The sequence below is a fragment of the Chelon labrosus genome (assembly GCF_963514085.1).
Source record: "Chelon labrosus genome assembly, chromosome: 5".
NCBI classification, from domain to species: Eukaryota; Metazoa; Chordata; class Actinopteri; order Mugiliformes; family Mugilidae; genus Chelon; species Chelon labrosus.
In genome coordinates, this window is record NC_140341.1 from 24,472,850 (window position 1) to 24,497,251 (window position 24,402).

The following is a 24,402-nucleotide window of genomic DNA, read 5'->3' on the forward strand; positions in this document are numbered from 1 at the left end:
GGGCCATTTCCCTGCCTATTGCCCGTCTCTGCCGCCTTGTGATTCCCGCAATCCATCACGGGCCTGAGGAAAACACTGACTTTATATGCAGAATCTTGACAGTTTCAGACTAGCTTGCCTTTTGTAAAGAGGGATGACAGAGTTTGGTGCTTAGAAGTGAACCTTTGGAAAACAAACTGTTCTGCCGCAGTTTCAGAAAAAAAAAATGAGTATAATCTGCAGAGAGAAAAAAAAAACTTTAAATCCAAACACACTTGCTAACAGCCAAGCAGTATCTATTTCTTTCCCCGCGCACAGACATTCAGACAGGCACACAGTCCAACACACTGCCGGGGGGGTGTGATAATGCCCTACACAGGCCTATAAAGGCAGACATAAAGCAGTCAGTCAGTGACATGTCATTAACTTAAATCACACTTTTATGTCTCCTGCTCTACTTTCTTTCTCACTTCCGACCTATCTCTCTCTCTGTTTTTTTTCTAACCCTGTCCTCCTACCGCCTTTGCTGACAGCTTCCATTCACTCTTTCCTCTCATTTTCTTCTCTCTACCCCTTTCCTTGCGTCTTCGCCGTCTCGGCCTACCTCCATCAGGTCTTCCCTAATCTCATCTTGGCTCTGCCGCACTTCTCAATCATTTAATTTTAGTGCCTTTATCATTTCTCTCGCCGGGCTTGCGCAGTGTGTGCGTTTGTAAAGCTATACGTGTAGAGCCGTGTGCGTATGCATCGCTCAGGTGGTTCTCTCAGCGGTCTACTTAACAGCTGTTGTGAGACCCCGTTATCAGGAAAAGCACCGTGGGAGTATGAGTCCACCCATGTGAGGGTGAAACATCAGAGCTTTTGTGTGAGGAAGTGGGCTTCAACCAACGTGAGACCTTGATGATTCAGCTACTACGTGCCAGCGCATGCTTGCGCGGGTGTGTGAGTGATTTTAAGGGCTCTCATGCTGGTGTGTAATATCTGACTATTTCTGCCATGATCAGTAAGGATAATATTCTCATCCACTCCCACTGCACTCCCGTACTAAAAGCCCTGCTGGGGCTCGGCCGCCACTGAAAAACATGCAAAAACGAGAAAGAGAAACAATGCAATAATGGAGTATTCTTTTGGCTAATCAGCTTTCACAGCTGTAAAAGAGCTTGAGGGAGCTCATCGAGCCTGGCTGTAGCTGCTGTTGTTTATTGCTGATTCATTATTTACCATACAGGGGCACAGTTGCAAACGTCACAGCATTAAACATTCATCTCCACGAAGACCTGAAGAATGTCACCATCAATCACCGTCACCCTTCACTGTCAGCCTCCCCTCTCTTTCTTTTCACCAGCATCTCTCTTTATCTTTCCCACCCTTTTTTATTCACTCGCCGTCTTTCTGTTTGACCTTTTGTCCATCTCTTTATCTCCCCCTTGTCCTTTTACTCCTCTTCTTTACCTTTTATAGTGCATTTTCTTCCTCCTTTCATTCCTCCTTTCCCCCTCCACACCCACTGTTTTTACTTTTTTTTTTTTTTGCCACATCATGTTTTCACATTTCCAAACAGGAATTTTCCACTTTTTTTTTTTTTAATTCCCTTTGTTTTTAACATTATTCATGGAAATACCATATTTTGATGCTTGTTAGACTAAATCTCGTTTGGCAGCGTAATAAACAGTATCCCTTTGATCTGCAACATGCTTTCATTTAGTTCTTCCATTTGGGAGTTCTCTGGCTCAATTCCCCACGAAGAATCCCCTTTGGTAGCTTGGTTAAAGTTATGCATCAACTTTGCAGCGCCAGGAAGGAAAAATAATGAAACGGGCTGATGGAAAGCAGCTCAGAAGGGCTGCGGAGTGTAACATACCAGTTGTTGTTTTAGCAATTTGTGTCACAACCACACAAGAATTTCGCTCCAAGATTAGATCAAACAGTGACACCGAATTATTCCAACCTTTTTTATTTTATTTACTTTTTTTGGTTTTATGTAAGTTGTAAAAGAGGTTTTTATCTGAGCAGCAACCTCATCTCGTCAGACTGGATTTAGAGAACAGAAAAAAAAAAAAAAACGTTTGGCCTGTGTCCTGTCATTGATAGAAAATACAATAGCCTTTGAAGATTTATAATAGTAGCATGTTCTGGCCTGTTACTTTCAGATTACTTACTAAACCTCTATCGCAGATGATTATCACGTTTTTTTTTTTTGTTTTTTTTTTTGAATTAAACACTTTAGTCTCTAATTTAGTTGAATGTTTTCGAATCATTCAAAATCCCTCTCAATAAACACACAGCCAGAATTTATGTCTATTTTATTGTATGGCAGTGACACACCATGCACACAGAGACAAAAAGTCTCTGTTATTCAACAGAGCTCCAAAATCAACCTTTTAAATTAAAGAAATCAACCACATCAATCACACACCAGTTACGTTGTTTTTAAAGTTGATAACACATGTCACGCTGAATACACGTCTTTTTGGCAAATGACTGTCAAGTGTGGAATGTGGTAGGGACCTTTGAAGCACCAAGATAAAGACAATGAATGTTTTCCTGACATTTCCTTGGCTACACTGATGTGTAATAATTGTTTCAAGATTCCCATTGTTGCCATTACTGGTGATAAAACGAACAAGAATCATCTTTTCCACCCCAAGTATTCTCATTCCTTTCTGTTTTTGTTCAGATGCTCCTTGCTCAGAGCTTCAAGGCATGCTGTCTGGGCAGCTCCCTGACTCTCAGATTTCTGCGTCCTCCATGAGGGACATCCATGGCTCCATGGGAGCTGCCAGGCTGGTGGCCAGTCGGACGGGCTGGTTTCCTAACCCGACACAACCCATAGTTGGAGAGGAGTGGCTGCAGGTACGTCACTTTACTGTTTTTTTGTTTTGTTATTTTTTTACAGTACAGTATTCAAAATTCAAAAACAATTCATTTTTACCTGATGGGCAATTTAAAAGGCACATAGAGCAACAGCATGGACACAGGAAATAAAAACGAAAAAAAAAATGCAAACATCACAGGATGTATTGTCCACTGTGACTCACTGCTTGCTCCCTGATAAAAAAAAGCAACTGTAGCTGGAGTTGTAGTGCTAAAGGTAGGGTCTTTTTAATCGCATCAAAACACAAAACTAATCAGGCTCACAATGGTTTAATCCCAGCTCACATTCTCTGCTTCACAATGGGAAGAAGACACGGCATCGAAGGAAAAAGATATTCCTTTTTATCCTTCTACCCTTGTGGGTCATCACATCGTAAGAAAGACTAATTAAGTAAACACAAAACAATTTCCATCATTTACTGCATCTGCAATAGCAACAACGTTACAGGAAAATGGCTTGTTGTCCTCAAAATCCTCAAAAATCCTCAAAAATATCTAAGCACACTGAATGCAGATTTGAACCACTTAGTTTGAATTTGTGACCTGAGTCGTGAGCTACCAGATGCAAAGAGGAACCTAGTTCCAAAGCTGTAAATGTATTTGAAGGTTCTCAGTGGAAAGCCAGCATTTCATTGATCACATGCTTGGGAATGTCACAGGCAGGGTATCTGCAAATTGATTGGCTCCGTGGTGCAGAGAGTGAGCCAAGGATAATAACTGTGTTTTTCTGAGCAGGTGGACCTCGGTGTGCCCAAGATGGTGCGCGGCATTATTACCCAGGGTGCAAGAGGGCTGGAGGGCAGCACCAGCGCCGACAACAGAGCGTTCGTTAGGAAGTACAAACTGGCTCACAGCTTGACCGGCAAAGACTGGACCTACATCACTGACAGCAAGACTGGCTTTGCTAAGGTAAAGAAGAAGAACACACACTCATAATCTCTCTCTGTCTGACACTTACATATGTACGCACTGTCCTCTGATTGCAACTGTCAGCTCTCCCTCATTTTTAGTTATTTATAGCTGTCTCTCAACTCTCCCTTCTCCCACTGTCACACTCTCTTTCTCTCCTTCCTTGCCTCTTCTCTCGCTCTCATACTTGTCATTTTCAGAAAAAAAAATTGTCATTTTATTACAGCCTCGGCTCTGATAATAATTCATTTTTTAATCACCTCACTCCTCATTCTCTCTGCTTCCTCTTTCTAAGTTCTATGTACTCTCCCTCTCTGCTTTTCTCTGTCTCTCGTCCTCCTGTTCACTCATCGTCTATTTGTCTCTCATGGGTGTTAATTAAAAATGTCTTTCCTGCATCACCACTCAGCCCTGCTGGCAGTCTAACGCACTGTGAGACAAGGCACTTTAAACCCTGTTCTCCTTTCTGAGACTATGTCTTAAAACGCTTTAATAGTACTACTGAGTGCCTTCTCTCCTGATGCTAAAACCCTGTTCTCTCTCATCTGCCTGTCTTTCTAAATGAGTATCCTGGGAAATTCATATCCGTTTTTAAAATTCCTGAAATGGGGAAGACAGCAGATTCTGTTCGGTTAATGAAACCAATAGCACAACTTTCACAGCCCCGCTTTTTTGAAAGGATCGTTGCCTTCTAGTCAGTTTTAGGTTTGTAATAAATCTTGCGCTTTTGCCAGAGGCTGCTGCTGCTGCCTCAAAGATTATTTGAAAATCAAAGGTAACACAGTCTCTGTTGTTGTTGTTTTCATGACACGTGTCATGCCGAGGAAGGAAACAATGCTGATTAGTTGTGTTGTATACGGCTTTAGACAGGCTTGCTGTTTTCTTCTTGTTTTCAGATGAGATTTGAACATAACACAATATATTGGTCACATTACAGTATCTGGTCACATTCTGATGTACTGTATAAGGCTGAGTTAATCACTGGCTTCTTTTGCCTTATACCCCTGAAAAGCTCTATCTGAGAAAGAAGCTGTCATCCAGTGTCTATGGATGACAGTTTCTTTCTTCATCTAGTGTCATCCAGATTTCGCCATTGGAATAAACTGAACTCAGGGATCTCAAATTTGGAGGGAACATCAGCTTAGGTGGGGGACTGTTTTAAAGGAAAACGCTCTAAAAATTCTCCAGGCGCTGACGACCTCTCCAATTTCCCCCGCAGATTTTTGAGGGGAACAGCCACTACGATACTCCAGAGGTGCGGAGGTTCGACGAGATTGTGGCCCAGCACATCAGAGTCTTTCCGGAGAGGTGGTCGCCCGCTGGGATCGGCATGAGGATGGAGGTCCTCGGCTGTGACCTGCCCGGTAAGAGCGCACACATGCTTATGTGCGATAAAGTGGTCAGTGTCATGTACGCCCATGAACCATGGACTTGCAGGAATGTATACTTGTGCACACAGACAGATGTATATAAATACATAGACACACTAATTCACACCATCTAAATTGATGCAACACATTAAACACACAACCTGGAAAATGTACTATTCAGACAAATTATCCCCAACAACTATCAAGAGGCATCTTATGTAGTATATATCATCATAAAATTGACATTACATCTACATATATGTAATGTACATGACATGATCCTTAAACATCATTAGAAAGAAAACATTAGAGGCTTAAATATGCTGCGCACATCAAATGACGCCTTTATTCTCTCTGTCATCTGCTATTGTGTATGGCTTTGTGTCTATATGTCTGAGTATGTATGCATACTGTATATGTGCGTCTATACTTGGGTGCACGCATTCTGCACATATAATGGTGGTCGGGTTGATGTTAATCATCTTGTTCCATAGGAGGGTTTTCAACATGTCTGGACAGGGATTAACATGTCTAGGTCATGGGACTTTTGCTATTAGCGGCCAGCTGTGTAGCTGGGCTATACTGTGTTCACAGTGATTACGTTAATAACATGTAGCTGGTGTGTAGTGGAAGACAGGCTACAGTAACATGCTGTATTTCAGTAGTAATGATCAAGCCATAATAAGTTAGTTTTAGCGCGTATATTGATAAATGCAGACATTGTTCTATATGTTACTTTACTGAACCGTGGAAGAAACATTTATGATCACATGCCAGCATTGTATGGACCTTGTTAGCTGCTGCAAGCAATATGTTTCTCAGCTGCACAATAACGTGGAATAAAGCAGGCCATTGTAAAAATCCTGCCACATTTATTACCTTACTAGGGCCATAATGATGTGCTGCATAAATTGACTAGCAACTGAAGGACAGACATTGGTCTCCTTGTCACTATATGGTTGGGATTTTTGTCTATATACATATGTTGCATTATAAAATAATTACAGCTCACACTGCAGTCATTAAGTCATATAATCATATCTAAAATAGTAAATGCCAATTATGTTTTATGATAGATACTTATTTGCAAATGGCCCTTAACACTGTCAGGGCCCACATCCCCTCCTCCCACCCCCCTCTCTCCTTCATGTGCCATCAGATCTTACAGCTTTAGTCAGGTTGTGACATGTGGCAGGTGAAGACAAGAACAGAAAATGACACGTACCCGTTCCCAGTGGACACGAAGTGGGCTGTTGGATGTAACTGATGGCCCCAGTCTTATTTCTGTACTCATCTGTGAATGTGTGTGTGTTTGTGTGAAGGGGGGAGAGAGAGAGAGAGAGAGAGAGAGAGAGAGAGAGAGAGAGAGAGAGAGAGCCCAAAGGGAACAATACATCCCAGATGTGTCAGGCCTATCCAGGAGGCTGGTGATGATGGGGGCAAAAGGGGCAGCTTCGACTGTTACGCAGTTTTTAACCACAGGGATATTAGAGATAATATTTAGGCACGCACATAACATTCATAAAACACGGTTTTAGTTACTCTCAAGTGTTTACCTCAGAGGAAGATTTACCTTTCTAGAATGAATGAAATTACTTATCAGATAAGGATTATTTGCCAAGAAAGAAAGATGTGCAGTCAGTGGAAAATCTAAAAATGTATCTATTCAGAGTAAAATCATGGCTTTCCTGGTGTTAAAAGGGAATGCTACGTTATTAATTCCGCAATTAAAACCATTTACTCGCCTCGCATCTTTTTAACAGCTTTTCCCATTAAAGTTTGTGGTTTCAAACCCTGGGCTCATTTAAAAATGCCCCCGATTTAATGATGAGGACATGCATGTGGCACATGTAGAATACTTTTTCTTAGTGGAGTCTTCCTTTTCTCATTTTGTGTTTCAGGTGACTGTAATAACCCTTAGATAACCAATACTTACTGCAACCTATGTGACCACACTAGCGCTGTTTTCTCTCTGACAGCACTCAGTGATTGCAGCTACATGCACATCATATCGGCAGCCATCTTTCCTCATGAACGCAGTAAACATAAACATCCTGAGTATAGCAGTTTCACTGATCGTCTGCTGGTCTGGCTGTCTATGTCTGCTTGCCAGATGTTTGCCTTCTGGTTGTAATCCGTGCATCAGACATGATAACAGTTCATTCCCACTTCACATGAACACCACAGCAACGGCTCCTGCTACCATCATAAAAAACAAAAAAAAACAAAAAAACAACTCAAAGCCACACACTAAGATAATTCTACATCTCAGTGGCTTTAGAGCAAATGAATTCAGTTAAATTTAATTTTGTCTGGTTTTTAATTGTCTCCACACTGATGTGGGATGTGAGGATAATAATACTAAAAAGCACATAATCTCACTCATGTGTCCCAGTCATTTTGCTAGTGCTATAAATGAAACTGCAGAAAAACACATCTGACTAAAGACAAAACACACATGGTTTTTCTTCTTGCTTGCTTGTGTGTGTGTGTGCGTGTGTGCTCTAGAAGTTGTGTTGAGTTGTAAAGGACAATAAAATATTCAACAGTGCATCAGCTTCAGTTCACTGAACACGGCTGTTTACACACAAGCCGCAGCCACACAAAACCGCACAGCCATTCAACCCTAGTGGGCCACTCTAAATAAATGTGAGACAAATGCACACACAAACACACACATAGAGACACACTGGGCTACAGATAGAGAGAAGGAAAAACAGCAGAAGGACTAACAACCCCTTTCCATCTCCACTCTGATTAAATGAGGTTGTTTTTCCTTCTTCTACGGGATACTTGCCATTTCTCCAACAGGCACCCTTTAATATCTTTGAAGCCCTGATTTTTTATTTTCTAGAAGGATAATATCCATGAAGTAATCAATGTTAAATGGGCACTCTTAGTCACTTTTTCAAAAAAAGTAAGTAATCTATGGATTATTTTCATTTTGGGAAAAAAATTAGAGACTCTCTGCATACTCAAATCTCCAAGTTTCGTTTCGTTTCAAGCTTCAAGCTTTATGCGGCAAACATCAAAGTCACAGGCTAGAAAAACAGACAGAAAAGGACTGCTCCACCTATATTAGGAGTTTCCTTTTTTTTTTTTTTTTTTTCCCCAGCCAACGCAATTGTGCCACAATCTCTGCCTCTCTCAGACCTGCTATGGAAACAAAGGCCTGCAATTCATGTATAAGTAAGAAGAAACAGAAGACGTGTAAAGCAGTCGCATGTTCATTAATATTATCAAGCAAACATTTTCCAGCGGGCTGAGCAGTCAGAGCAGCTCGACAGACCTCTGCTGTCCTGGTCCTTAACTGGTGACGGCCTGGTTCATGTGTAGGTCACCGTTTTCGTAGTGCACGTATGACTATTAGAACAGCGTTAGAATGAAATCAGCTTGTGTTCTGGGTTACTTCTTGCCAGGTTTTGACATTACCCAGTAACTATTAGGCCTTCCAAATGGATGATTTAATCCACAACTGTACATCCACGCACTGTATGCGTAAAAGTAGTAGTTGTTTTTTTTTTTGTTTTTTTTAGCTTAGTATTACCTTCATCATTCAAATGTGGAGACCAAAGCAATATAATATGATGTCAATCACAAACCCCATCCTCTAAACATCAGCTTTAACAAACTCACAAAGAAATTGCTTTTCCATTACTGGCCCCGAATTGTTTTCATATTTTACAGTGAAGCGCACTGACCTGGCCTCGGGGCTGTAAAACAATTTCCTCACACGAGAGAGACAATCACAGCACCCAATTACAATGAAGAAATCCAAAATCACGGATACAGCTTTTTTTTTCAGGGGCACACAATAATATAGTTTAGCATCTCATTACCGGTGCCAAAACGTCAGCGCAAACACAGAAACAAAAGCCAGAATATTATTGCGGGACTCATTCTAATCATTCACGCTAGCTACGGAGGCAACATGTAATTTAGGTCTTGTAACCCCCCCCAACTGTTGGATGTGAACTGAGAGCTTACGAGCTGCCAGTTTTGTTCATGTTTTAAATGACTGAGCTATCAGAACATCTGCTGTGCTCTCATCTCTTTCACTCCACACCTAGCTGTTGGCAGGCAGACAAGCAGGCACATACACAAACACGCCACCTGTTTGGCATGAAGGCGAGGGTTTGTTCTTAGTTGTGTAAATACATGCTTAGTGTCTCATCTTCATTGAACATTACAGTGTTATGGGTGGGGTACATGAGGAAAATAACAGACAGACACTGACACACACTGAGATACAGTGAAAGTGGCTTTGTGTCCGGAGTTTCAGCTTTGTCTTTACTCATCTGCTGCTGCTGTTTTTCAAGATTGCGCAAGTCGTAGATACGTACGACCAGATTAAGACAGCAATTATGCTTCTTACTTCTGGATTGAAGCAAAACCAATGATAAATCCAACAGCAGTCTTATGACTGACTGACTGACTTCATCATTCATGGATAATATCTGGTTCGAGTTGCCTGTCATTCATCATGAGGTTGAGGCAGTGATATGTTGGTGCAATGATTGACAGGGTGTCAGTCTGGAAATCTGGTAGACCCTGGGAAATACCTCAATATCTACTGTCAATGAAATGCGAAAGACAGCTCCTTGTCTAAAGAAAACATATGTGGTTGAGCGTGCCAGATCCCAGCAGATGTAGTTTTTTATGAATATGTTTCGGAATGATGTCTGCAGGGCAAACTGCGCCAGGCTTAATGAAGATTAAAGTAACAGCAAGTTAGGTTGGAAAATGCCGTAGCCAAGAGTTTTCACTTTGTCTGTCACTAACATGTGGTTGAAGTTGGACCTGGAAAACATACAAACACACACACGTCCGCAGTTACAGTGGCACCCTGGAGGAAACACTGGTGAGCGTTCTTGTCCGAGAACATTCTGGAGGTGTTCCGGTTCCAGGTTTCCAGCAAATCATGCAGGTTTAGCCAAGTGTGTGTCTGTGTCTTTGTCTGTGTCTGTGTCTGTGTGTATGTGTGATCATCACATCCAGCGTTGCTGATCACTTTCACATGTGAGCTGTGGCTCCAGTCCAGACTCTTTCATGTGATTGGTAGGATGTGTCCTCAGTTACACCCGTTCATGTCTCTCCTCCTTCTTCCCCTGTCTCACTCATCGTCTCACTGCAGAGATTAATGTGATGTGTGATTAGAAAACTGTCCAATAATAACAGGCAGTGTGCAGAAGATTTGCAGTAAATCATAGCAAATCTATTTTTTATATATATTATTTCAAAATGGTGAAGAACTCAAAATCAGAGAGTCGAAGAGAATCTTAGATAAATCTAAGAGTTATTGTACAGAGTTTTGGTAGTTCTGAGGTCAGTTATAATTTAACTTCATGTTTAATTATTATCCCACAAAGTTTTTTTTTTAATAATAACAGAATTGTAAAATAACGTTAGACAGAGAGGTTGCAAATGTATGTGGCTTCTCCAGTAATCATTCCATCTCCAACCAAGACTTTTGTAGCTATCTCCACCACCACAGATACTCACACATCTCTCTAGTGTCCTCGCCTTCCCTTCTCCCCTGACTATTATATAAATGGAGTTTTCCTCTCCTTCTTGCCGCTGCTTGTTTCTACAGACTGATCTTTCTTTGTATCTGTCACCTAGTTGTCTCTTAAACTCAGTGAAAAATGAACCCGTGACAAAAAATAACTTTTTACTTTTAAAGTTCACAAAAGCTGTTTGTATTTCCTGCAACCATTAACATCTTCCGTGACTCTGCAATCAACCCAAAATCAGGAATTCCAAATACAGGGAAGTAAAAATAGCAAGGCATTTAAAGAGGCTTGCTCCTGGAGGAATAACAGTTCTGGGTTTTTACAGGACACTGACAATATGTTCCTAAGTGTCTGACAACAAAATGCACCGGGGTGTCGGAGTGACAAAAAAAATCAATTGTTACTTACTGCAGAGATTTTCAGTGCCCTGTAGCGCTGCGCCTAGCTCGGGTTTAGACAAAAGGCCATGTTTGCAGGTTACAAAGATGTTCCAGTGTTAAGTGCCTGAAAATCAAGCACACGCCAAGAAGTTAATCTATTGTGAACCATAAACTGCTATGTTTCATTTACTTCAGTACAGTTAAGTTTATCCTTTCCTTCTCTTCCCCTCCTTGATATATCACACATGGAAACGCTTAGCGTTGGCCTCAGGTTCATTGTGGATTCCTGCGTGTTTATATGTGTCTGCGTGCAGAAACGCTTGTGTTTTTCCAATATAAATATTTAGCTCTGGCTCACCACGCCTCTACAGTGTTTCCCAGATATGGCTGCCTCTTCTTTTGTCTGTTTCCATCCATCCATCCATCCATCCATCCATCCATCCTGTCATTCTTGACAGCTGATGTAATAATTCAACGGAAGGGCCTTATCTGCACTGTTGTCCGCTGGTCAGAACTTCATTCATTCATTCTAAGTTGGGCCTTTTAATTATATTATTCACTATTGATGATATTATCATCATGATGCTTGTAATCAAAATAAACCTATGTATCCGGTGATGTTCAATAATGAATTTTCTTTCAAATGCAATTTAAAGTGGCAAAGAAAGTACAGTTAGCGCCTTGGAAGTAGTTAAACCCATACGCTTGTTAACATATTAATGCTTGGTGAGCCAGAGAGCTGTCCTTCTCTTCTTCACAGATCTTAATGGCATACTTAGCTTAATGGTTTTTGCCACACTTAAACTCATTTCCTTTGTAGCCGACTATGGCTCACTGATGTAGTTAGCCATTCATAGCCAGCAGCTTCTTTTTTATCATCTCAGTTGTTGTCGTACTTAGCCTGACACTCAAGGCTACAATTACAATCACATACCTTGCAGTGGTTAGTTGCACAATGGGCTAATGAGCAATTCACTGTCAGTAGTTTCCTGACATAAAGAGCATCTTTGCTTCTAGTGTCGTATAGCCTGGGGGCTCTGCCTTTTAGCCTCACGTTAAGCTCTGTTATTGGTGGCTTTTTTAAACACAGTCATGTGCTTACTTTTATACCACCAATACATTTTTACTGGGTTACAGAAACTCTTCTTCCTTGTCTAATAGACTTAAAAATTTGTGGTCCAGTGTGAGACGTACCATAAAAACTGAGATTATTAGTCGCTTCTAGTACAATGAGCTAATTAGGCATTTTGTAGTTAAATAATTTCCTGCTGTAAAGAAGTCATTTTGCCAACCACTCATCTACAGAAGAGGGAGCCATAATTAGTCTAGCGCTTTAAGCTACATGCAAATCAAACCTGCAGTTTGGCTTTTTAAGAACAGTCATCTGATTTCCCATTCAGATCGCTGGCATGACTTTAATCCAAAAGGCACTCACTGTTTTCCACCATCATTTCTTATTTGATGTCATACTTTTACATTTAACAGACCCATTCTTGGTAGTGCCATAAATAAAACTGTTCCACGATTTCCTTCACTAGCCCTGCTGTTTTTTTTTGCTTCCAAATAGAATTTTAATGAAAATCTTTTTGGCAGGTTTATAGCAAGTTATTATTGTCAGACACTACTGAACAATGCTACAGATGTTAAGGAGGTTTAAAGTTTATAGAATAAAGAGGATGAAAAACTTTTATTGTATAGAAATTCTAACTACACTGACTAGATATGTATGGCAGACAGGTTAGCCAATAACTGAAGCTAATCCAAGTAGTAAACTGTCACAGTAGATCTCAGTTACAAAGAGTTCATGGCTTTCAACCCGTCACTCAATCACACAGTCATTAAGCCAACGAACCCCCTCACCCCCCACATACACACATACATGAACCATGTCACCGATAATGGAGCTGCAACGACATTCTCTCTGTTTTCCAGACGCACACACACACACACACACGCACATGCTGTCAGTAGTCATTATTTAGGCTGACACAGGTAGATTTATACCAGAGCTCTTTCTATAATTGAACAGTTTTCGTCTCTCTGTTTCTGCTTGGTGTTGCTCAGTCAGCAGCTTTCCAATGAGCCCTTGGGCCTATGACACCTTCTGTTTCTCTGTTTAAAACAGTGCGTGTGGTTGTGTGGCGATGTGTGCATGTGAGATTGAGTCACTGCAGGTTGCTAAAGCTCAGTGGTGGTTGGGATGGCCGGTCTGCAGAATATGGATGGAAGGATCATTTTTTCTTATGCATCCATGTCTGTATCCCTATGTTACTGACATTCACAGTGAGCTTCAGAGAGGGCACTGGTGGACACAAGAGGAGGGGCATGAAGGATGATGGAGAGGGTGAGGGATAGAGAAAGTGCGGGAAAGGGGACCGACAAAGAGCAAAATTGGACTAGGCACATGCATAGGAGGTGGAGGTAGAAATAGGAGGCGGAAGACAGGAGAAGAAGGGAGCTATGTGTGGTCACTAATTAGGAAAATGGTGGTGCGAGGTGGAAAGGGTTATGTTCCCTTCTACATGTCTCTCCCTCTCATCTCTATTCCTCCCCCTCTCCGGTCCATACGGGGGGGCTAATTACAGCAGTAAAGGGCATCAAATTAAAACAGCTTAATGTCAGCAGCTGGGAGCTGATTATCCAACGCTGATATCTAATTCTGTGTATGTGTGTGTTGAGACAGCGATATAAGTGTGTTTGGACTTACATAACAATCGCACATATTTCCACTGCGAGCGGACTGTGAAAACAACTCCATAAAGTCATGCACATACACAGAACCCATTAAAGGACTGGAGGAACCTAGACACTGCAGTGAACTCAAAGCTATTAGCAAAGGCTAGCGAAGGTTAACAGTTTACACTAAACAAGTCTAACAGAGAGAGAGAGAGAGAGATCACTGTGTGAGTCATGGAAACATCTCGAACAAGTACACAAGCAGTAAATCAACAGTAGTCTCAGATTTACTGAGCTGCCGGTTAGAATCTGCATAAAATAACACTACACAGAGTTATGGCACAGAGAGGAGTGCTGAGAGGTTGACAAAAGAGCAAGAGATCGTGGGGGGGAGAGAAAAAGAAGAGGCACAATCTTAACAAAGAGGGAGAAAGAGCTGCGGGCAGACATAAGCAAGGGGCGAGTGGAAATCAAAATATACCTCAGGGGGAGATGACAGAAAGAGAGCGAGAGAAAGAGTTATGACGAAGAAAATTGTGGTTGCGGTGAAACAGAAACAACACTAGATGGGATTTCACTCACATGCCGGAGAGGCAGAGAAAGAGAGAGAGGTTGACTTTGTGTGTGTGTGTGTGTGTGTGTGTGTGCGCGCGTGTTTGTGTGCGTGGAAGAAAGAGCTTTTTAGATCTGTCGATGGTGGTTTTGCAAAACAGAACTGAATCTGGTCAGATTTATTGTGACAAATGGCAAAGAAGAGATAGACAGATGAAGGAGGGAAAAAAAGAAAGGGATGGAGTGAAAAAGAAGAAGTAGTTTGGGAGAATAATTTGGTGAGAGGTTTGCGGTGTCAGCCTTGTGCCACGTAAGCCAGACAATCTTCTGTTCCCTTACGTCAACATATAGACTCACACTTGCTTTCACCACTCTGTGTGTGTGTGTGTGGAGAGAGAGAGGCTGGAGAAGGGAAAGCATTCGGGCCCAGTTAAGCCATCTTAACCAACGGTAGAAAACTGCTTATTAAGACCAGAAGGTCTTGGGGTTAAACTGACATACCCCAACGCTGACGTGTTTGTGTGTGTGTGTGTGTGCGCGCCTCCATTTGATCTATCTTACACTGGTTGCATGCTGCTGTGCTTCAAGGTCAGTTTGAGTGCGGCATCCATCATCGTAGCATTGTGCGTATATGTGTGTGTGTGTGTGTACCAACCTGCAGTGGATAAACCGAGCTGTGTGGCACAGTCCTCATCCGAGTGCCAGCTCGCCGCCTCGGCTCACTGCCTGGATCATGACAAACTTCTGCTTTTATACACAGTCCTGCATAACAACTGTGAGGAGCGTACAAACACCATTAGTTACCATAACGTCTAAATCTTGGCTTAAGTTAAAAATCACAGCTGCACTGCTAAAATATTTTACATTGTGCAGTGAAGCAGTTGTAAACCCAGTTGTGAATATTTAAAAATTAGAGAGCTATGAGTCCTCTATTGTCTGTACTTATTAGATTGTATAAACGTTCACATCTAGTTCTATGTTATTCTAATCTTTCGTGTTATTTTTCCTTGACAGAAACCACCACTGTAGCCGACACAATGACCCCCACCTCTCCCAGAGTGGAACAGACAACTCCTGCAATGAGACCCGGTAAACACACACACACACACACCCCCACACACACACTTTCTTCAAGCACTCTTACACACAGAGTCTCCACTCTCTCGTATGCAAATATCTTGCAAGCACGCATGCATTTATTTCTGCCTGGGTCTCGTCCGCACACACATACCCACACACGCTCTTAAGGTCAAACTCATGATGTCACTGCGCACCACAGGGCCTCTGGGCTTTGAAGTCTGTTAGATTCAAGAGTCCCACAGGAAGCCCTGTTTGAGTGAAAATAAGCTCTCACAGCCAGAGGATCTTGCCTTGTCGCACACACACACAGACACTCTTAATAGGAATATGATTTCACAGTTATAGGTCAGTAGTCTCACTAGAGTTAATGCACATTGGTGTAGTGTAGGCTCTCACATTTTAGTTGCTGCATAACCGAATGCTGTGGCTGATTAATTGCAGCATTGTGTATTATTTTATTTCCCATTCTCTCATTTGTGCCTTCTTTCTTTCATGTATCTTCTTGGGCTTTTTATTACTCAGCCTTTACTTCGCTGCTTTCTTTCTGTCTGTGTTTGCTTTCTGTTATCTCTGCATTCTGCTTCAAACCCCTTTCTCACACAACGTCTCTCATTGTCTTTTCCTCTCATCTTTGTAGTTATTGAGGTGTCACATTGCATGAGCACTATTGCCGCAACATCAAAACACTATCACTATCAAAATATAGCAGCCATTAAGGCATCACATCTCAAAACGACAAGAAAGAAGTTTAGATTTGACACCATGCTGAACGCACCCTGAAAGTGGGGGAAAAAAGTAGATTTTTGTTAAAACGAATGCATTACCAGACATCTTTATTTATAATCTGTGTCTTTCTTTCTCACTTCACAGCCACCACTCCATCCCTGTCGGCCGTGTGTGACTTTGAGCAGAGCTTGTGCGGCTGGTCGGCTGATCCCCAGTCGGGTATGAGCTGGACTCTGCACACAGTGAGCAGCAGCAGCTCAACGGGGCACGGCACACACGGAACGAGGCAGGACCTGGCTCTGGGATCAGACGGTGAGTACATAAAATGCTTTAGAGATGCTCATCACACGTTGAAGTGAAAACATCGTTTGCAACGTGGTTCACAGAATGAACTGCTAGTTCAAGAAAATCATTATTTTCATTTGAATTCACCGCCGAAGACACGTTATGAAGCTATTATACAGGGAACTGATGAAAATCATTGTCACACCAAGAGATAGTGCCGTGTATTAACCCCCATCTAAAAGCAGGGAGAAGATAAAGGTGGTAATAGTAATTCAGAAATTCAGGAGTATATCAGTGTGCTATATTATATTTGTCCATCATGACATTCTTTGACCAACTATTTCTTGGTTGCTGGACACATCATTTTAGAAAAATCTCACTTAATTGTGATTCACCTAGTACGCATCATCTTTGTGAAACAAAGCAGATTGCACAAATTGTCAGAAAACTCCTCCAACTCAAAGAGGGCCCGAATAAGCCTGCTAGCCATTAATGCTAAGTTGCAAACAACCAATAATGCAACTCTTTCAAGTCACAGTTTTGTTCTGTGGTAGGATCCAGTTCTTGCTCTATTGGAGTAGCTGCGGCTGCAGTTATGTAAAATACAACCCCCACTTTATCTCTTATGGTAGGACGTTATAGATACACATCTTTTTGCCAATAGTACCGTGGCAAATATGCAGGAAGTATTGGTATCCATCACTGACAACATTCATGTTGCATCATTACTTTTTTTGCTCAAAAAGATTAATAATCTTCAAGTGAAGAAACCTAGCCTTAACATTTCCAACCTTTCTCTTACTAAGGGAAAAAATAATTGATAGTTAATGCATGCAATATGTCACACAGACGCACACTGTACAAATTTATCAACCAGACTTTCCATCTTTTAAAACCTCCACAGGGTTAGAAGCCATTAAAAAGATTTATGGGTAGATCCTCTCTTCCAATTAAACATTCAAACTTTCCAAAAAAACTTCATGTGCCCATTAGAAACACATTCATCTTTCTGGGTATTCTTCATTTCAAGATATTTCTCATTGTTCAAACACAGAAGAGAAAGCACAGTCATGTTCAAATGTTTGACCTTCCTCAGCACAAAGCCTTCTTGAGCTAATTAAGAGCAAAGCACTTGTGGTGGAATATTTTGCATCCCAATGCTGAGAGGAACCACTGACATCAACTATGATGCAAGGATTTTGCTCTGATCTGCGAAAAGCACATTCTACGTCTTAATTGGAGTTTTTCAAAAAGAAAAAAATGTTTAACAGTTCTGCTTTCCCTAACCTAGTTTGTTACTTTATTGTGTCCTCCGGCTCCTCTTTTTTAAGTTTCCTCTTTTATCAGACTTCCACAACTTTTTTCTTTTTTCTGTCATCTTGGAGTTTGACCCTTTCTGCACATTTCATTCTCTCTTTATATTTTATTCTTGGAGCATCGTTGTGTAATTTTCTTCTATCCCTGTCTGCGCTTTGTCTTGCTTCTATTTCTTCATTCTATCCTACATTTTATTTCCCTGTGTTGTCCCTACAAACGTCTCTGCTCTCGAGCCTCATCATCTCATCTTGTTCTCATCACACCACCGTGCTTCTTTCACGCTTTAAGTCATTCATACTTCATACTATTTTATATAATTTCTACATTCTCGGCCCTCTCTCCTTCCAGACCTCTCACTCCATCACCCTGATCGCCTCCTTCTCTCCTCACTGACCTTTCTCCATTTCCCTTAGTAGTACTTCTCTTTTTCCACATCTGCCCATGCTTAATAAGAAGGCAGGAGGATAACCGAGACCGTTTTACCAATCACACACATGCACACGCACGCACACACACATTCAGATCTCTCCCTGATGTACGCATACATCCTTACTGTACTTGCACACTCATAAGGTACACAAACATAGCCCAGAGCGGTCAGATAAGTCAGATGATGGCTTTGACAGAAGTGCTGCCTTAGCTTTCCAGCTCTCCTCAAGGCTCCACACATACACGCACACACACACACACACCACAGCTCAAGGTGGGACTGTCCGTGTATTAAAAACTCAAGGTGTGTGGGGTTGTTTCCCACACACACATGCGCTCACACACACATGACCTTGCCATCCAGCAAGGTTTTCTCTGTATCTGCTGAAACCATCCGGTTCATGGCTGACTGAACAGCTCCTTTATAAACAGACAGGGCCGTGACATAAGGCAAAGCCCTACATCTCACTGTGTGTGTGTGTGTGTGTGTGAATGCGTGCTCTTACGGGTGCGTGCCTGGGCATGTGTCAGTGCGTGTAATTGACTTAGCAGCGTCCCTGTCTCCGTGTTTGACAGCAACATGACATTAAGTCTTGTTCTACAGCAACATTAGCGTGGCACCCTGTCTGGAAGCTGTCTCGATATGCAAATCAAATCCCCAGCCCTTGTCATTAAGAGCCCTTTCAGGGTTTTAAGAGAGAGAATCCGACCCGAACAGAGCTCATAAGTTATTCTTTTGATCTCAGATACAGCAAGACTGAAATTCTTCACTTGGTGGAGATTTTAATCGAAAGAAACCCTACGCGTTAGTCATTGTTAGAAATGGAATAGTTATTGATAAGTGAGGGAGGAAAAGGATGGGCTAAAAGATAACTGATGGCATAATTTCAGCTTCTTGGATTGAGTTCAGTTTTCTTGTTGTGATCTGCAATTTGAAATGTAACGGTCAGCTGTCTCTATGGTTACATTTCCCCTTTGTGAAACCTAAGTACACACATTTACAGGTATACACTGTACCTTTGCTCTCTAAATTAAATAGGTTGCACACACAAAGCTGTACAAAATGTTTTAAAAACATAGAAGTCCAAATTCCAAACTTGCTCATACAGGGGCACGTGACCCCACAATGAAAATGTTTTGCTTTCCCTGATCTACACACAGTACATTTGGAGGCCAATCATTTCATTTATAAACCCAGCTTAGGCAGTACCCGCTCCTCTTCCCTCATTTCCATCAATTCGTTTCTTTTTCTCTTAGTTGGGAGATGAGGATCTTCTCCTGTCTTTCCACTTTTCCCAAAGCTGAGCTCTAAATGCAGTCATTTTTGTCAATGGAGCCAGTAAACACAGCGTCAAGTGATATTTATGTGCAAACATTAGTCGTAGGATGAGATTGGAATGAGGTAAAAAAAATACAAGAGGCTTCAACAGGTATTACAAACTGAAAGAAAAGCTTCTCAAGTCGGAACCAGTGGCTCCTGCGTTATGGCGGACGGTGGCTGTTTAATAAGAGTGATCACATGGAAGCTATTCATCGGATGATGTGCATATATATATATATGGCAATGAACTGCAAGCATTATGCTAGTCAAATGCTATTATCTGTGTCACGCTTTGGAGAATTCAGCTTTCTGTCCTGTTTGTTGAGGAATACTGTCATGGTTCTGTTTCTGTGTTCACGTTTTGAGTTTTGTTCATGTTTCTCGTCTTCCTGTTTCCTGTTATTTTGTTGAGTTTTTGATTTCCTGTTTTACTCCCTGTGTTTCTGTGATTGTGTAATTGGTTTCACCCTGTGCCTCTTGATTTCTGTCACATGTGTCTCGTCACCCCTTGGTTCCTTGTGTGTGCATATATAGCCCTGCCTTCCCCTTCGTTCCTGTCGCGTCATTCCCAATGGTTTTTACTCTGTGTCCTCATGGTTTTTGGTCTTCTGTGTTTTTGCCACCCTGATGTGTTTCTAGTGTTTTTTGCCTGAGTCTCTTGTCTCCTTTATTTTGTCTTATGAAAGTTTTGGATTTTTGATTTGTTGGAGTTCCTGCCTTTTTCTGCAGCGCCTTTTGTTTCCTTTTTATTTTATTAAACTCCAGTCTCGCCTACTCCTGCCTCGCCGCTTTTTGTCCTGCACTTTGGGTCCTACCTCACCTCCCCCTTGGATAAAACCGTGACAGAATACTATGTTGAGTAAAGACGTTGTAGTAACCTAATAGCAACATCCATACACGAACCAGCAGTGACCATTGATCGGAAGACAAAATAGGTTATCTTGGACAATATCTTTGCAGCTCAAACATAGAGGTCACATCAAGCACTCATTTCACAATTTTTATTGTATACAAACTGTAAATAAATACAGAGGTCTGGATATAGAGTATTCTGTTCTCTACATACAAAGAAACTGCACATAACACGCACGCAATGCGATGAACGCACAAAACCACAAGGCACTGATAAGTACACACAATGACTGACAGATGAACTCAAACACACACACAGATATAAACATCAACAAAGATGCTTAAAATTGAACTAACCCTCGCGTAAACAGACGTGCACACGTAGACACGCACACATTTCCCTCCCCTCTCCCTCAGAGCCGATTCTGCATCCCTGCCTATCCCTCCCATGGAGAGTTGTTAATTAATTCCCTCCCTTTGTACGTTCTCCAAGATCAAACGCGGAGCGACAGAAAAACACTGCAACTTTTCTCTAACTGTACTTAATGAGCAACGGTAATTTAGGGCCCCGTTTTTCATTGCCTCCCAGTGAAGAGTTGAGTTACCTCAACCCAAATCCATTATTCATTAAGTATGATGTGCTGCAAAGTGTGCCGACTGTTTTTCTTCCTGTCTTAGCTGAGGGAGGGAAGTCTATAGATAGATAGATAGATAGATAGATAGATAGATAGATAGATAGATAGATAGAAGTTTCTTGAAGTTGTTTCTTGATTCTTTACCCTTTTCACTTTTGTGTTTTGTTTCATCATTTCTCCGTCTCTCCTCATGAGATGTCACACTCAGTGTCTGCCCATCGATAAAATGACTATTTGCAGCTCCAGCGAAGCTTTTACTCTCTGGCCATAATAGACAAACTAGACAAACAGCCAAACACAGCAGCAAGCTAATGATTATGGTTCTGTTTGGGGAGGGGAAAGCACTACAGCACTGCTGCGTTTTTTCTCATTCACCCTTTTCTTTCCCTTCAACCCCCTCGCTCTCTGACCATCTTTCTATCATCATTCTTTAAGCTGAGAACAGAGAGAGGAAGGAAATTAGATTTAAAAAAAAAACAAAAAACTTAGATCGAGTTTGTGCAGAGGAAACACGCAAACACATACTGTTCAGTCCTCATGCACAAGCATTGTGACTGCGCTGGTATGATGGCTGTGCTGGCTAAGTAGCAAAAATGAGGCAAGCAACAGAACGAGGTGTCAGCATTCAGAATGATTAGGGCTGTTTAGCAGAGCTGTGTGTGTATACGCGTGCATTTGTGTGTGTGTTCATTTGTATCCACAGCCATTAGCGGCCGTGATGAAATGGCAGTCTTGTTTGCGGTTAAGCCTCATACCACAGAATGATGGTAGCAATGCCTTAAACTCCTCTAAACAACCACATCCCTGCTGCATTACTACATAGCAGTGTCACAAATCATAAAATCCATTAAAATGGAATCCATTTAATGAATAAAATGCAAATGGCATGCAGAAAGTCGTCCGTGTGGTGGCATATTTACCTCCCTTTGCTAAAAAAAAGAGCAGCGATGTGTCAGTTCAAAGGATGCCAATTCATCATTTGTTGCAACTCGTTAATGTGAAATGTATTTCTCACTTTACGGTAACAGTGCAACAATATAACGCCACGCCCGTGTCTCTTCAGTTTTACCAGACTTTTCAGGGAACTACCTCCACCTGGATGCAGGCACCCGGACCCAACGCAAGAGAGCCAGGCTGCTGAGCCCTGAGGTGGAGCCAGAACAAGGCCCGCTGTGTCTCCTGTTCAACTACCAGCTGCATGGGGAGGCAGAGGGCAGCCTGAGGGTCCTGCTCCGGGACAGCGAACAGGAAGAGACCCTGGTATGGGTGCTTAAAGGAGACCATGGGCCTCATTGGAGAGAGGGACGCACCATCCTACCCCAAAGCCCCAAAGAGTATCAGGTAGGTGGTTTGCTCTCAGTTGTCATCTTTGCTGCCCACAAGTATATACGAGTTATAACTACTGCAAGGTGCATGCAAGGATTTTGCATGTTCTCTCTGTGTGTGGGTTTTCTGTGGCTTTCTCCCACCTTCCAACGACAACCTTGTTAGGTTAATTGACGATTCTCAATGCGCTGTAGGTGTGCATGTGAGTGTGAAAGGCTGTCTATCCGTGTTAGCTCTGTGATAGACTGGCATCCGGTCTAGGCTGTACACCACCTCCCACCCGATGCCAGCTGGGATAGGCTCCAGCCCCCATGACCCTCTACATGACAAGCAGTTATAGATGATGGATGGATGGAAAAAATCGCAGACGAACACTCCTTCTATCTCTAGTCTCCTCTCTCTACCTGTTCATCATCTAATAAATAAGCTAACATGGAAACGTCTCTTGTGTCTCTCCTCCTCTGGTGCAGGTGGTGTTTGAGGGTTTTTTTGATCACCCGACTCGAGGCCACATCAGAATAGACAACATCCTCATGAGCAACAGCATTGAGCTGGAGCAGTGTACACGTAAGTCCCAAAACCTGCGCGTTCACCTGTTGTTGCACGTTCATTAATATGCTGGTCTGTCTATTCTCTCGCTCCTTCACACCAGACCATTTAGTCCATGTTTTCACCAGAGACCAGAAGAGACAGAGGGAAGAGGGAAAAATAATATTTCTCGTTTACACACACATCAAAAAAGAAGAAGAAAAAAAATATATATATATATATATATAATAAAGTAGGCCACAAATGGCCTTTGGGCATGGATTCTAATCTATCTTTCATTAAATCTCCCTCTCTCTATCTCTTTCAGTCTTTTTCCTATACACCCCATCTATCCTACATCCCTAGAATCATCTTCCATTTATTCTCTGCCATCGAGCAGTGAAAAATAATGTGTGTGCTTGTGCGTGATTACTGGAGAGAGATGCTTGTAGTTGTGATTAAAATCCTTGAGAGACTCTCTCTGTTCATCTCTCTCTCTCTCTCAGCACACAGACTCTTTGTGATCAGTGAGACTACTATTACTTTACTGTACATCTGCTAGTTTAGGCTCAGACAGAAATGCTATGTACAAATGAATTTGGAAGATGGAGGATTTGACCAGGCAAGGAGGGTCTAATAAAAGATGCTATCGGGGTCTGATATGGGATTTATAGGATCCAGAATTTATTAAGCTCGACTCTGCTTAGGAACTTAAAGTCAGAGTATCTGTCTTTGGTGCTTCCTTTTTTGTTCCAAATATTTGAAGTGATCCAAGCATGACTCTCAGGGGTTTTATCTGGGATAGCATACTCTCACCAGTTTGTTTCCACCACAAGTTTTTTTTTATTATTTCATCACACACTCCCTGTTTTCCTCTGTTATCTTTTCTTTTTTTTTTCTTTTTCTATTTTCTCACTTTCATAATGGATGTCACATCCTCCGGCAAATAATAAACAGCAGTAAATTTCAGTCCATGTTCCCATGACCCTTTAACTTACCTCCACCCTTACTTCCCATTCCTCCATTTCCCTTCTCGTCGCCCCGTCCCTCACCCTTTTAACCCCATCTTCCATCCAACCCCTTCTTTTCTTTTTCTTATGCCCTTTCTACCCAGCACGTCTGCTGCCATTGACACCTGGTGTATTAAACGAGAGAAAAACAACAACAAAAATCAGAGGGAAGAGAGACAGAATGACAAAGCAAAGAGAAAGACAGAGAGGACACACTTCCTCTCTTCGCTCCCTCTTGTCTTGACCTCTTTATTTTCTCTCTATTTGTAAAAATAAATGTCATCCTGGAAGAATTATGGCCCTTCAGACTAAACTATCTCTGAACTCGACAAATGTAAAAGAAGTGCCTTGGCAAAAAGTGCTGCGCAATTTCTCAACTATATTAAAAAGCATTGCTGTTAACAATCGTTGAAATATCACCACATCCATTTAATCCTCAAGATATTCCTCATTACTATGAGAGATGGAGCAAATCCCAAAGATAATCCATTTTTAGTAGTAGTTTCATTTTACGATGATATGCTTTTTAATAGAACATTTAATCAAATCGTTTCTAGACAAATCTTATTTTGGTTCAGCAGGTCAGTCAGCGGCCAACTGAAAAGTAAAAACTAAAGTTCCAACAAAATTTTTTATCCTA

The 24,402-nt window shown here is 41.7% G+C and overlaps 1 protein-coding gene across 1 annotated transcript in view; it reads left to right on the plus strand.

The window, feature by feature from the left end:
• The window catches only part of LOC311488246 (neuropilin-2-like), an 88,086-nt gene that overhangs the window by 47,379 nt on the left and 16,305 nt on the right, over window positions 1-24,402 (plus strand). Inside the window, exons 9-15 of the mRNA XM_084544834.1 lie at window positions 2,657-2,832; window positions 3,589-3,762; window positions 4,982-5,126; window positions 15,268-15,342; window positions 16,204-16,371; window positions 21,962-22,239; window positions 22,695-22,791. Coding sequence (XP_084400960.1) covers window positions 2,657-2,832; window positions 3,589-3,762; window positions 4,982-5,126; window positions 15,268-15,342; window positions 16,204-16,371; window positions 21,962-22,239; window positions 22,695-22,791 — 1,113 coding nt within the window. The remainder of the gene's footprint in view (window positions 1-2,656; window positions 2,833-3,588; window positions 3,763-4,981; window positions 5,127-15,267; window positions 15,343-16,203; window positions 16,372-21,961; window positions 22,240-22,694; window positions 22,792-24,402) is intronic.